The sequence below is a fragment of the Mytilus edulis genome, chromosome 1, assembly GCF_963676685.1.
Source record: "Mytilus edulis chromosome 1, xbMytEdul2.2, whole genome shotgun sequence".
Taxonomy (NCBI): Eukaryota; Metazoa; Mollusca; class Bivalvia; order Mytilida; family Mytilidae; genus Mytilus; species Mytilus edulis.
Window position 1 is genome coordinate 67,867,242 of NC_092344.1, and position 14,377 is coordinate 67,881,618.

A 14,377-nucleotide genomic window follows, 5' to 3' on the forward strand; every position below is an offset into this window, starting at 1 on the left:
GTCCCCTACCGACGTCGTCGAAGAGGACTGTAGGTTTGCACTCCGTCCGTCAGTCTGGTAAATCAGTTGATACACCTTTTTCTTCGTGCTTGGACGATAGCATATAGTTTTGTTATGACAAATTACAGATCAAGTTCAAATTTTGTTCCCTAGTAATCATTTTGTGCAGAGTTATGGCCCTTGATCTAAGAAAATTCACTCAAATAGTAGATTTTTCATTGATGATGGTGACCTGATATTTGGTATAGTTTCTTATCCCAGGAATAGATTACCTAAGCCGTATTTGACACAACCTTTTTTAAAATTTTGGGTCCTCAATGCTGTTCAAATTTGTTTGGCTTTAATAACTAATTTCAATAAATTTTCTGTTGACAAAACTTTAAAATTTTTCGAAAAACTAAGGATTTTCTTATCCAAGAAATAGATAACCTTAGCCGTATTTGGCACAACCTTTTTAGAAATTTTGGGTCCTAAATGCTCTTCAAATTTGTTTGGCTTTTATAACTATTTTGATCTGAGCGTCACTTCTGTGCTGACATGAATATCAATTATATGGTCGTTTTATAAATTTTCTGTTGACAAAACTTTAAATTTTTCGAAAAACTAAGGATTTTCTTATCCCAGAAATAGAACGTTTTCTCCAAAATTTGAACTGCATGACTGCAGTATGTCTTTATCCCAATACGAACACGTTTGACATCTATTTTATTGCCCGTCTGTCGAGAATTTTCAGGGGAACACCAAAAATCGTATATCATTTTCCGTACTTCTTCAGACAAATTTATGCGACCTCGTTTTTCTTTTGACATATTCGTAAGAAAACTTGTCTGATGTGAGAACCCTTGACCGTACGCGAAACCCTTTAGTAATACGTCTTACAGGTACTCCGAGTTTTTTTGGCTAAATCAACCTTAGCTCTGCAATTTCCAACTGCAGGTCCAGACACCGATGCAGCTAATACTTCTACAGATGCACGTGATTGGTCGTTGCGTTTGAGTTTTTCATTACTTAAGAAAGTTTTAATATCTTCAACCACTGACGCATTAAGTTTTGATTCTTTGATTTCTTCGGGTGAAGGAACTAGTCCAATGCGTTGCAGTGTGATTGCTGTTGGAGATTTATTTGTTGAAAGGTATGCTTTAACTGTAGCTACTCTTTTACTTGGCGTTACAGGTAAGGCTCTTTTCAATTTTCTTACCGCGCGGCTTCGGCTCATTTTGTTTTTAAATGGATCGTTTTTGTCTTCAGCCGTGGTCAAATTCAATTGTACTGGCGATTGCGGCTGTTTTTGTTTTTGTTTTCCCCTCCATATACGCTGTCTGTTTGTCTTTCTACCCCTTAAGGTCTGTTCAATTATTTCTTTTGCTGATATTTGATCTTTTTTTTTAGTTCTACTTTTGTGCTTTCTTTTTGTTGTTGCTGCTCTTTTCTCTATATCTTCTATTTTACTATTCCTATCCTTTTCCCTCTGTCTCCTTTTTCGGATTGCAGAAGAAGACTTTGATAATGCTTTTGTTTGGTCATTTTTACTCTTTTGTTTCCATTTGCGTTTTTGTTCTCTTCTATTCTCAGCTCTCAGTTTTTGAATTTTGGATATAACTGTCATGATACCTACAAGTCGGAAAATGACAATATTTGAATCAATCTTTATTTAAAATTTTCTTATATTGATATCAAGACTTGTATAGCTGACTATAACATATGACTTTTTTCATTGTTGAAGATCGTATGTAATGGTAACCTTTAATTGCATTTGTCTTCGTCATTGGAACTCTAAGTCTTACTAGCGTATAGATGTCTCATTGGCAACCACACCACATCTCCTTATTTATATATTTTGACACTATACAGATTATTTCTAGTAGTATTTTTGTTCTACTATTGAGTCCATGGCGTGAAAGAGCTTGCGTTGCGTTTTTTTTTGCTTGTTATTGTTTAGTATGGTGACACAATTATGTACTCCATCGACTTCAATATCTGACAAGACAACTTAAATATCAGACATGTTGAGGTGAATATTTAACACGCCAACCTAGATATCCCGAACATATAAAAAAGAAGATATGGTATGATTGCCAATAAGACAACTGTTCACAAGAGACCAAAATGACACAGACATTAACAACGATAGGTCACCGTACGGCCTTCAACAATGAGCAAAGCCCATACCGAATGTTGATTTAATGTCCAAAAGTTTCTTCGTCAATATTTATGTATTTAAAGGCAGTATAAAGTATCGATGATTTTTATTAGATACATATATGTACTTTTAAAATATTAATCATAAAACGGAAAAAAGTGTTTGGGAGTATTAATTATTACCATTTACAAAATGTATTTGTAATTAAGTGTACCCAATTAGCTGCACGTATAACATATCTCCGTATTTGATTGTTTTACATGTGTCGTGTGTCCGTATTCGTACATGTATACACAACGTTCAACTTTCTTATTCAATACTTTAATTGATACAGATATCCATTATGTATGATGCTAGTGGTATTTGAGAAGAATGTTCTCCACTGAAGATATTAGTTTTGTATGTACATGACTTTTGTATATTTTTGTTGTTGTTGTTGAGTTTCTGTTTCATTAACTTAACAAAAAATGACATGAAAGAAAAAGCATTTGAAAGAAAACGTATATTCTGAATTTAAGTTTTAGATGTTTTTATAACAAAATAAATACGTTTCAAAAACGCCATAACGTAAAAAAAGGTTACATGTAATGTGAACGTCAATAACGTCAAATAAGCGATGCTGTGACATTTTGGTAGACCACCATGTGACTAATCTATTTTGATAATTTGAACATTAATCTTTATCCTATTTATATCGAAATGTTCCTTCGGTTTTAGAATTTACGATTATCGCTTGAATTTTCTTAACAATTATACAGCTTTCTCTTATTTCAAAAGATTTGTTACAATTTGTTTTAAGTATTTTAGAGGAAAAACGAAGATGCCGTTTTTGTGACATTTTGGTAGACACCCTTCCAACGCATCAGAAATCGTAATAAATTGACAAAAATATATACGAATGCATACAACCGTTCCCCTTTCATTAGGAATTTATAATATTGGCATCATTTCGCCGTTCTGAAATGTATAACCCTCTTTTTTTCACGTTTTCTTTAAAAACCATCGAAATTACGAACGTTAAACGTTAGTTAAAAGTTTTGTGACGGGATCCCTGTGGGGATTCATATACATAATATGATTTTATGTAATGCTAAAAAAAGAGACTGCTATATGAATACATGCCGTTCAGATGTTCTAGATTACCGGACATGTATTTTTTTCTGACTAGATAGCATGCTTTACATATTTTTACTCGGTATTGATAATTTCAAGTAGATCATGTCTTTTTTTAACGTTGTTGTGACAGTGTTTTTCGGGTCTTTGATTTTGGTTATGATGTCGAAGTTCTCATGGAGTTCGTTCTTTAAAATTGGGAATCAATGTTTTTAAAGCATTTTCCAAGTTTGTTTTACATAATGATATTCGATATAATATAAAGACTTTGATTACAAATAATCTCGCTATCGATAGATTCTTACCTGTGATGCCGCTAAGGGCTTATAATTTTCCTTCAGTGTATACAAGCTGAAATGGCGTCTATGTTTCGTTGTAAATATGTATGTTCAAGACTTTTCCAAGCTGTTCTCAGATGTCCACTCTCCGTTAATGTTATCTTTAAATTTTAAAGATGGTATTGAGGAAGATGTGCACATTGCTGAGAACAGCGTGGAAAATGCAAGAGAAGTAAAACGGGTACAAAAATGGGATGTTGAGAAAAAGAATGAATTCGTAGAATTTATTGATAAGAACAAAATTTCTGATTTGGTTGCCGAATTAGAATCAGTTGACAGTAACCTTTTATCTCAAGGCAAAATAAACGAAGTAGTTGAAAACATTAACAGCATATTTTTGGATGCTGCAGAAAATGTTCTAGGTACATATAATGCTAGCCAAGGGAGTCGTACAGGACAAAAAATGGACAAAAAGGGGAACAAACCATGGTTTGATAAGCAATGTTGGAATAAGAGAAAGATTTACAGGGGAGCAAAGAGAAATTATAGCAGTAATAGATCAGAAGCTAAAAGGGAAAAAATGAAAAAGAAAGAACGGGTATATAAACGCCAGATGGATAAATCGATGAGGGAATATAGAAAAAAATTTCAAAAACATATGAAAAACCTGAGGACAAAAAATCCGAAGGAATATTTGAAAATTTTAAATAGGGGAGGGAAAAGAACTAAACCTAACATAGCATTAGATGTACTGTTTGATTTTTTCAAAAATTTAAATAACGCCGAGAATACAAATGACGTCACAAATGAGCCGAATGACATTCAAGGTGTAAATGAAGTTTTAAATTCAGAAATTACCGCAGAAGAAATTAGCAAGTGTATACGAGACTTGAAAAACGGAAAGGCCAGTGGCGATGATTTGATAATCAATGAATTTATGAAAAGCACATCACACATTTTTATACCCGTTTATGTGAAACTTTTTAATATGATTTTTGATTCTGGTAATTTGCCTGACATATGGCTTATGGGAAATATTATACCTTTTTATAAAAACAAGGGTGACCAATCTGATCCCCAGAATTATAGACCAATAACTATACTCAGCTGCCTGGGAAAACTTTTCACATCTGTTTTAAATTTTTAGATTGAGTTCTTTTTTAGAGGATTATTTATTATTAAATGAAAACCAGGCTGGCTTTAGAAAAGGTTATTCCACAGTAGACAATATATTTGTTATTCACATATTATTTGAGTTGCTAAAGAGAAAAAAGAAGAAACTATATTGTGCATTCGTGGACTTTGCGAAAGCTTTTGATACTGTTTGGCGGTCTGGTCTCTGGTCAAAACTTATTAAACACTCGATTAACGGAAAGATGTATAACGTTATTGTCAACATGTACAATAATATCAAATCACGTATTCACTTTGGATCAGATTTTTCTGAATTTTTCCCTTGTTCTATTGGTGTTAGGCAGGGAGAAAATCTGTCTCCTTTGCTTTTTTCTATATATCTTAACGATCTGGAATTGTTTTTAAAGAATAAAAATATAGAAGGTTTGTGCACTATCTCTGATGAGTTAGAAATAGAGTTAAATGTTTATTTAAAATTGTTTGTCATTTTATATGCTGACGATACTGTCTTAATGGCAGAATCTCAGATAGATTTACAAAGACAACTGGACTCCTTATATGAATATTGTGAGTTATGGAAACTTAGAGTAAATGTGCAAAAAAGTAAGATTGTCATTTTTTCACAAGGTAGACTACCGCAGAATATTGTTTTTTAAGTATGATAATATAATACTAGACATTGTGAGTGAATTTACTTATCTTGGTGTATTACTGTCTAGGTCAGGAAATTTTTTCAAGAGCTAAAAAAAAGCAATGTGGAAAAGCAACACATGCTATGTACGATATTATTCGAAAAGGTAGAGTACATAATCTGTCAATTGAATGCCAACTTGATCTATTTGATAAAATTGTGAAACCAATACTTCTTTATGGGTGCGAAGTTTGGGGTTTTGGAAATAATTCAATAATCGAGAGGGTTCATATTAAATTTTGTAAAATATTACTTGGAGTAAAAAAGTCTACTCCTGATTTTATGATTTATGGTGAATTGGGAAGATATCCATTAGATATTTCAATCAAGTTACGAATGATTAATTATTGGTTCAAGTTGGTAACTGGAAAACCTGACAAATTGCCTTTTATTTTGTATAACTTAGCAACTGCCAAATATGGTACAAATATTTTATGGTTAAAACAAGTCAAATCAATTTTAGACATGTGTGGCTTGTCATATGTATGGGATAATATCTTTTTTGTAAATAAAACATGGCTACATGTAACCATCAAACAGAATTTGATAGATCAATTTAAACAAAAATGGCTAGCAAGCCTACAAGAATCACCAAAAGCATTAAATTATCGTTTATTTAAAGATACTTTGGAGTTTGAGAAATATTTAAATATTTTGGATGACAGGCAGATATCCTTATTTCTTAAATTTCGAACTTTAAACATGAAATTTCCAATAGAAACTGGAAGATGGCAAAACATAGAAAGAGAAAACAGAAAATGTTTATTGTGTAATTCAGATGCCATTGGTGATGAATACCATTACATTTTTAATTGTTCAGCTTTTGATAATTGTAGAAAACAATGTATTGCATTTTACTATAGAAATAGACCAAACTCATTGAAGTTTTATGAATTAATGAATTCTAAAAAATGTACAGACCTGAACAAACTATGTAAACTTATTAAGGAGATAAATAACAAATTGAACTTTTCTGGGTGAACAATTGTGAACGCCTCTATCTACTTTCGTACATTATTTATTTATGTAATTGTAATAATTGTATTGACATATGTAATTATCTCTATACCTTTGTAATTTGGTTTGTGAGAATAAAGATATATATACATAATGATATTCGATATAATATAAAGACTTTGATTACAAATAATCTCGCTATCGATAGATTCTTACCTGTGATGCCGCTAAGGGCTTATAATTTTCCTTCAGTGTATACAAGCTGAAATGGCGTCTTTTAAGGTCTACTCGATTCAAAAATGGCGTCGATTACGTCATACAAATATGACGTCATGAAGCCCTAACGTTCCTCTTTAAAATGGTATATAATTTTTATATTTTATCTATTTTTGGGTATCCGAAATTAGGAGGAACCCTCAAAAACAATATTAGGATGTTACCCGTCTACACGCAAAAACATGAGATTTTTCATGTTTGTTTTTGGAAAGCTGATTGATAAAAGGGAATAAAAACTAAAAAAACACCTGCTCCGAAGATTTTAACACCAAAAAACAGTTGATCTTTTCGGTATTTTTCTTATTTTAAGCAGATTATTGGTCATAGGTGAATGAAATCAGAAAACGTCACCAACATCGAGCGTAACGTCATAATTACGTTAGCCGTATTTGGCACAACCTTTTTTGGAATTTTGGAACCGCAATGCTCTTCAACTTTATACTAGTTTGGCTTTATAACTATTTTGATCTGAGCGTTACTGATGAGTCTTATGTAGACGAAACGCGCGTCTAGCGTATTAAATTATAATCCTGGTACCTTTGATAACTTTACACCATGACAAGTTACAGACCAAGTAAGCATTTCGTTCCAGTACAATGAAGTATGAACTGATATTGGACTACTAGTATGTATTGCCAGACAATATTCACAGAATGAATGTTGTTTCTGCATTGGTATTAATTTTTGTTTTAATTTTTATTTCATGTTGTAAGATCGCTTAATTTGGACGAACCAATGAGAAATAAAATCATCTTGAACTAGAGGGACAAGCTTAGCTGGTTTTTAATGTACATGTAATAGTTTATAAAAGTCCACTGAATACATTTCCCACTTTCGGGCACAATTTCCTGACGAGCAAGCTCTGCGATATCACGTAAACGGTGAATATAAAATGAAATAAGAATACGAAATCTAATATGTATAGATATGATGATGGAAGATTAAGTGAAAGAAACCGGTTTTAAATGAATGAAATGGTGTAATTTTATTTGTGAATAAAAAAGGTTATTTACAGCACTTGGTGTATTTAAAAGGAAGACCACAACACTCCTGCCATCAAATATCACACTTCATTTGAGTTTTTATTTTAATCACCAAGCTATTTTTGTATTAGTGTAAATATTTGCAATTAAGATTATGTTTCTAATGTTAATCAATACAACTTATAATTTAGACATGATTATAAACTAAAATGATAATATTAAAAAATAAAATTGTAAATAAGGAAGAAGATACTATATAAACAACTACAAAAATAAGTGAATGTTTATCATTTAAAAAAACATGCAAGTCCAGTCCAGTCCAACCAACTGTCCAGATTAGTGTAGTCAAGTCCAAGAATCCAGTCCAGGTAAATACTTAGCCGATTTTTATAAACAAACTACTTTTACGAAAAATTCTATTTAGAGTAATTAGATAACATATCACACACAATTATATTCGGCTGATAGGAAACAGATAAACAAAACCACTGGATTGTATTCGCTTTTTTCCGTATGAATATTGAACACGGTATTTTGTTATTCTTATCTTGAAATTTCCATATGTTTTTAATACGAACACAACAAGTGATATCCGTAGCGAAAGTCTTATAAACTTACAATATGTATCTATAATAACAGGGACATTTCAATAGAAACATCAACAAGTATCTTCTTTAGAAGCTTGTTTAACTAGGTAAAATGCCACACACCAGCTCAGAACATTTCCCCGAGGACACTTCTAACGTATAGTAAAGCTATGGTACATATATATATCGAAGGCTTGATATGGTTGAACCAGCTTTTCAAGTCAATGTGTTGATTGCTGCAATTGTTGTCAAAGACACAGTCATCCACAGCTATTCTTTGTAACTAAAAAAAAAGAAAACAGAACAAATGACTATCATACCTTCTCACAATACATTTATGTTTCCGTCGACTTATACGCAATACTATGCTGCTGTTTGCTTGTGCGCTTGACGGCTATCTTAATCGACTAGGATTGTAAATTCTCAGAGTGGTGACAGAAGAGTAAAAGATAGATCAATCAATAAATTCATCATTGTAATTACCTCTGGGCATAAAACTACTTTAAGGATGTTCGCTTTTTTTTTTTAAAGATAATTTCTTCTAATAGGACTGTAAACATTGATATTATTCATATATAACAGAAATCATCGACTGTACTTTTTTTAACCAGTTAATCAGTTACGGGTGCCACATGTGGAGCAGGATCTGCTTACCCTTCCGGAGCACCTGAGATCACCCCTAGTTTATGGTGGGGTTCGTGTTGTTTATTCTTTAGTTTTCTATGTTGTGTCATGTGTACTATTGTGTGTCTGTTTTCATTTTTAGCCAGGCGTTGTCAGTTTATTTTCGATATATGAGTTAGACTGTCCCTCTGGTATCTTTCGTCCCTCTTTTATTGTAACATCGTCAAGTTTACATTTATTAAATATACCTCTGTATCTGTTAATATGTAGATTGTTCCATTTAGAGTCTGTAAGTCTACAATGTTGTGTGATCCTGTTATTTCATATTCTACGTCTACTGCATAGGAGGAAGAGGAGCTGATGTTTAACTGTGAATACATGTACATATGTAAAAAAAAATATAATTTCATAAGTAATTGAAAATGCAATTTACATTTATTAAAGATTAATTACTATAAAACTTTAAAAAATGATAAAAATTAAGCAAAGAGATTTTTTCTAAAGTCTATAGTTTAATTATTATTTGAATCAACATACAAATGTATAGCAAGACATTGTTTGTTGTTCTTGTATTGTGGAAAAAGGAATGCCGACCTCATTTTGTTTTTAAATTTGCATGTACAGATTGAGTTGATCATTATGACTCATGAGGATTGAAACATGCATACATTATAATACAGAAAATAACCGATTATATACGTAACATGTAACATGTGTAATAAATGGTCAAAGGCGAAGAAGCATAGTTATATTTTTCAAGATGTAAATAAATGTAAATAATGAAGTAAAAATAGAAATATTTTTAGTATTATACATAAGGTAAATGTTGGAATAAAGTTTTCGTATAATATTTTTATCAAGCTGAGAGGGAATCCAACTTATTTCGATTGATCTTTTGTTTTGTCAAATATATATTTTTTTCAAATGTACTTTGATGACATAAAAAGGAAATTGAACCTGCACGCCATGTAATAAGCCTAATGAAGTTCAAAAACCATATATGGATTAAATAATTCAAATTCTAAATATGTACTTAGTAGATACTTGACACACTAATTGATAAACATTCTTTGTTTGTTTGAATGTGAAGTAATTTGATGACGGTCCATTCTATAATAAGACGATAACAATATAGATAGAGGAAATGTGAAAATTAACATTAATTGTTTATACAAGGAAAAACCTAGATCTTTTTGTCCATGACACATTTTCTAAAAAGATTTTTGAGAATATGAAGAAAATGAAAATAATCTGTAAAAGAGGGACAGTCAAACTCATAAATCGAAAATAAACTGACAACGCCATGGCTAGAAATGAAAGGACAAACAAACAATATTACACATGACACAACATAAAAAACTAAAGACTAAACAACATGAACCTCACCAAAAACTAGGGGTGATATCAGGTGCTCCGAAAGGGTAAGCAGATCCTGCTCCACATATGACACCTGCCGTGTTGCTTATGAGATAACAAATCCGGTAAATAGTGTAACTCGGTAAGTCACATTTATGAAAGGGAAGAGGATTGCAAATTGTAAATTGATACCTGGTAAATGCAAGTTAAATAAATATGACTTATATTTGTTCTTTTCTTTTTACTCTTGTTTTTTTTTATTAAATTTTACACATTGAATGCATAGTTAGATAAATCAGAACATTATTTGTTTAAAATTTCTGTATCAATTTTAAACAAATGTTAAGAGTTTGATTGTATTCAATATTTACAGATATTTTTTCAAGCACGAAGTGACCAACAAATGCGAATTATAAAAATTTATACTTTAATAGTCCCAGCTAAAGTTTTTCCAAACTACTTAAACTTAAACTACTTAGACGAAATATAAATAATAGATATAAAAATTTTTTTACCTTAATAATATGCCCAGAATTTGTTGCTGCAATCAGCACCCTGTCATTTGAATCAACTCCAGCGAGATGTCGTAGAACTCTCCTTGTTGGTTTGTAAACTGCACTTGAGACAATTGGATCTACTCCCTCAATTGTATAGTATAGAACAGTGTTGCAGAAATCTCCTTTGATCACATTACAAACCTTAAATATATGACACATTTTTTTTTCAATTGTGTCAACACTAATGAGTTTGTTTGTACCGAAACAGTGTACAGCCGAAGTATAAGAATGTGTGGGTATCATTTCTAATGTGTAATTGATAGTTGGGTCATTGGCAACCATAACGTATTTGCTTGTTTTTATTTATGACTATGAACATAAAAGTAAGATTATTGATAGCCTAAATGTCAAATTGGACCTGTCGAGATGACGAGCAGTAGTAAGACAATACCGGTATGAGCTAGGGGTTGGATCCATGTGACGAGGAAATGAAGGGCATTATTGCAAATGAAAATGGTAAAAAAAACATAGTAGCTATCAGAATATATAATGCAGACATGAATATTCATTCCATGAGCCATACTCTTGTCTCTTTTGACGTGAGAACAAAGTTGTTTTATTTCAATTTCAAAAGCAAGAATTTATGTCGTAATATTTCATTTTAGCAAATTTGAAAGACGTTATTACAGACTCTTTATGTGCTATATATTATAATTTGTAATAATAAAGGAGATAAGGCACACGAAAAAATCACACAATCAGTTTGCTTTAAAGAACAATGGTGATTCTTGAAAATACTATTAATCAATACGTCTTTCTAATGGTGTATTCTGAAGTCAAAAACCAAACATTTAAAAACAATGTATATAAAATCATTATCTATAGTGCTGAATTAACAGGTAGATGCTTTCATTAGTCATGTCTAACACACGCTTACCATCGATTCAACACAGGTCTGGTTGTTCAAATGAATACACGTGTTTGGCTGCCAGGCTATAAAAGGATCCGGTTTGAAGCTACGATTTTTCCATCCTGTTTTCTGATTACAACGTAAAATATTCATCCGCGAATCTAGGAAACGTTTCGCTAGTTCTTTAATGCTAAAAGAACAGATAACACTTGATTCCATATAACTGAAAGATGCAATCATTGTTCCATTCAGTACCAATCCATCTTCGATCTTCGTGTAGTTTACGTTATCATGGTAACACACCAGAGGAATATCTTCATAAGAAGTACGAAAACCAGTACTTGAGTATGTATGGTGGGATGCACACATTTTACCTAGCTTTGCTTCAATAAATTGATCGTTCAAATAAATATTATACAAAAAATAAACAAACTGTTCATGCACAAAACCGGCAATATACCTCATCTGTGAGCGGTTCATATTTTCATTATAACCCAACTGGTATACAGTATTGCTAGAATACCTAAACTCATTCAGACTTCCCATTTGTAAGCTGTATATAGTTTTGGAATCTTTGCGATTGGTGAACGACTTTATGTATGGTGCTGCAATCACAATTCCTATTTCGTCTGATAATCTACATTTTATGCTTAACGGAGGTGTGTTAAGATCGATCATAAATTGCTCAGATGTTATGTCATTTTCTTTGAGATTCCTGTTCATTTTATGACATTGACTTTTCCCGTCTCCAAGAGAGGAACATACAATCAGCAAATTTGCGTCATCATCAACTAGTAGTGCCCATACATTTTGAACCGACATGAATTTAAGTTCTTCAAACGATTTTTTGTCTAGATTAACCATACCTAATTCTCCACCTACATACACACAATCTCCCTCTACCAACAGGACGGGTCGATGGCCAACTTTATGTATATCATATACATTACGAGAGAAAGCAATCAATATAAACACCAAAGCGAGTATACAAATCTCTGATTTCATGGTTATCTTTCGATCTGAATGACAAATACTCTCAAGACACTTTAACACATACGAAATCGAATCCGTAACATTTACGTCCTTATGAATCACTCTTAAAATTGTTAATTTATATAAACATGTATGTCAAGGAACAATGGAAATTTATTCTTAATACAAAGTATTTCTATTTCCTGTATTTAACCAAAAGTATCACGTATTTATTTTCCTGTGAGAACCATGCTGTAGCATTACTGTCCATATATAAACCGAAATCATTGACGAGGGATAATATTAACAAAATATTATTTCTTTTTACAAACCTGCTCGTGCATTTTTCATTGTTATTCAACGCAAATTTATTTTCTAAGATACCTGGGACGATCTTATTTCACAAAGGATTTCTATTGTCTACTTATTGTACCTCGAACTTATTTACCCGATGTAGGTCTTTAAGTTGAGGTTCAATTCAATTAAAGTTAATCGGGCATGATGACTAAGTAGATACGCCCTCTTAAAATCAGGGGGTCCGAAATAGGATTGTGAAAAAACACCCAGCAAAATACCTTAATTTACAATTTCGAGAATTTGTTTAATTCAAAGTGCTTTTGGTTGCTCAAATATCTTCGATCAATAATCAGGCGGTATTTTGTGGAAATAAATAACCTGTCCGGAACCGGGAGATGTTGGCTGCAATAGGAATTAATTTATAAAAAAGTCCATATCTCATTTACTTAGAGTGGCCGTTATTGCTTGTAAATTCATGACGTTTTGTATACGACGTTCGTCTACCGTCGAGAAAAAAGAGGAAAGCGAGTTCGATCATTATGGTTCAAATCTATTCTATTACGGCATACGTTTTACCTCTAGCGAACGCTCTGCCTTATTGTAAAAAGTGCCACTCTAAATTTGTAAACATTTGCTTCAAATTCATCCACTTTGAATCTAGTCGTGAATATGCATGACATATTTGCCACTGAACACAAAGGAGCAATAAATTAATTAGCTTCATTTAGTGATTTATAATCATTTGTCCTCAGTTGATTATAGTCTCAAACAGTTTTCCAAGTTTTATATATTTTATTTTTATTTACATTTGAATTTTTATGCGTAAATCTTAGCATTTCTTCCATCATTTTCTCTTTGCATTTTCTCTTTTTTTAATATTAAAAAAAAACGTTGTGGTAGTACACATCAGGGGTTACATTGTATAATTTCCAGCAAAACTAATAGGGGAGGGACTATAATAGAAAAAAAATCTTTAATGAGTGGCAATAACTCATATATTGAAGCGAACAATGACGGCTCTCTCGTCTAGGTGACAACATTTGCTGTTTAAAGTTTATTTATATCTCAGACTGGTATAATAGTTGTCATAAAAGCAACAAAAAAAATGATAAAAAAGGTTGACAACAATTCAAAAAAGATTCAACTTACATGTATTTTGAGCGTTTCATTTTTCTTATATTGTCTTGCTGATCGGTTTTGTTATATTTTGTTTTCATCTACTATTGTTCTAGCAAAAGTAAAAAAAATGCTGTTAAAATCAGCCATGTAACTTATTTAAAAAGATTAAGCTGACCTTTCTTGTTGTTTACACATTTCAATGATTGAACTTGTGCGTAGATCGTCTTTCCCCTTTCGATAGCGTGGAATTCTCACTGCAACAGGCATCTGATATACATTCCAATTATATTTTGATCGGACACAGCTGCGTATTTATATAACCAATAAGCCAAACGAACGCACCCATTTAGCAAGGGTATACTGTGGGACGTGAGAGGTCTAGAGATGTCAAGCGAATCTGGGTTTTGAATAAAAGGAGATAAAGGTATACATTAATGCGACAG

The 14,377-nt window shown here is 32.0% G+C and overlaps 2 protein-coding genes across 2 annotated transcripts; both read right to left on the bottom strand.

Annotated features, from left to right (window-relative positions):
- Positions 1-862: 862 nt before the first annotated feature.
- LOC139529486 (uncharacterized) lies at positions 863-1,606 on the bottom strand. Its single transcript, XM_071325496.1, has one exon. It carries the CDS (start codon positions 1,604-1,606, stop codon positions 863-865), a length of 744 nt encoding a protein of 247 aa, XP_071181597.1.
- Positions 1,607-7,548: 5,942 nt separating this feature from the next.
- Positions 7,549-12,625, bottom strand: LOC139487775 (uncharacterized). Its single transcript, XM_071272855.1, has 4 exons — positions 11,574-12,625; positions 10,655-10,837; positions 9,032-9,151; positions 7,549-8,442 (listed from the first exon to the last, which is right to left on the bottom strand). The coding sequence occupies exons 1-4, from the start codon at positions 12,549-12,551 to the stop codon at positions 8,287-8,289; spliced, it is 1,437 nt and encodes a 478-aa protein (XP_071128956.1). The 5' UTR covers positions 12,552-12,625; the 3' UTR covers positions 7,549-8,286.
- Between the last annotated feature and the right edge of the window lie 1,752 nt (positions 12,626-14,377).

Bases quoted from the DNA above. Each gene is read 5' to 3' on its own strand.
- LOC139487775 (XM_071272855.1), bottom strand. From the start codon at position 12,551: ATGAAATCAGAGATTTGTATACTCGCTTTGGTGTTTATATTGATTGCT. The intron at 10,838-11,573 runs GTAAGCGTGTGT...CATATATTTAAG, and splicing joins AGACCTGTGTTGAATCGATG to GTTTGTAATGTGATCAAAGG. The intron at 8,443-9,031 runs GTATATTTAATA...CTTTTTTTTTAG, and splicing joins ACATATTAACAGATACAGAG to TTACAAAGAATAGCTGTGGA.
- LOC139529486 (XM_071325496.1), bottom strand. From the start codon at position 1,606: ATGACAGTTATATCCAAAATTCAAAAACTGAGAGCTGAGAATAGAAGA.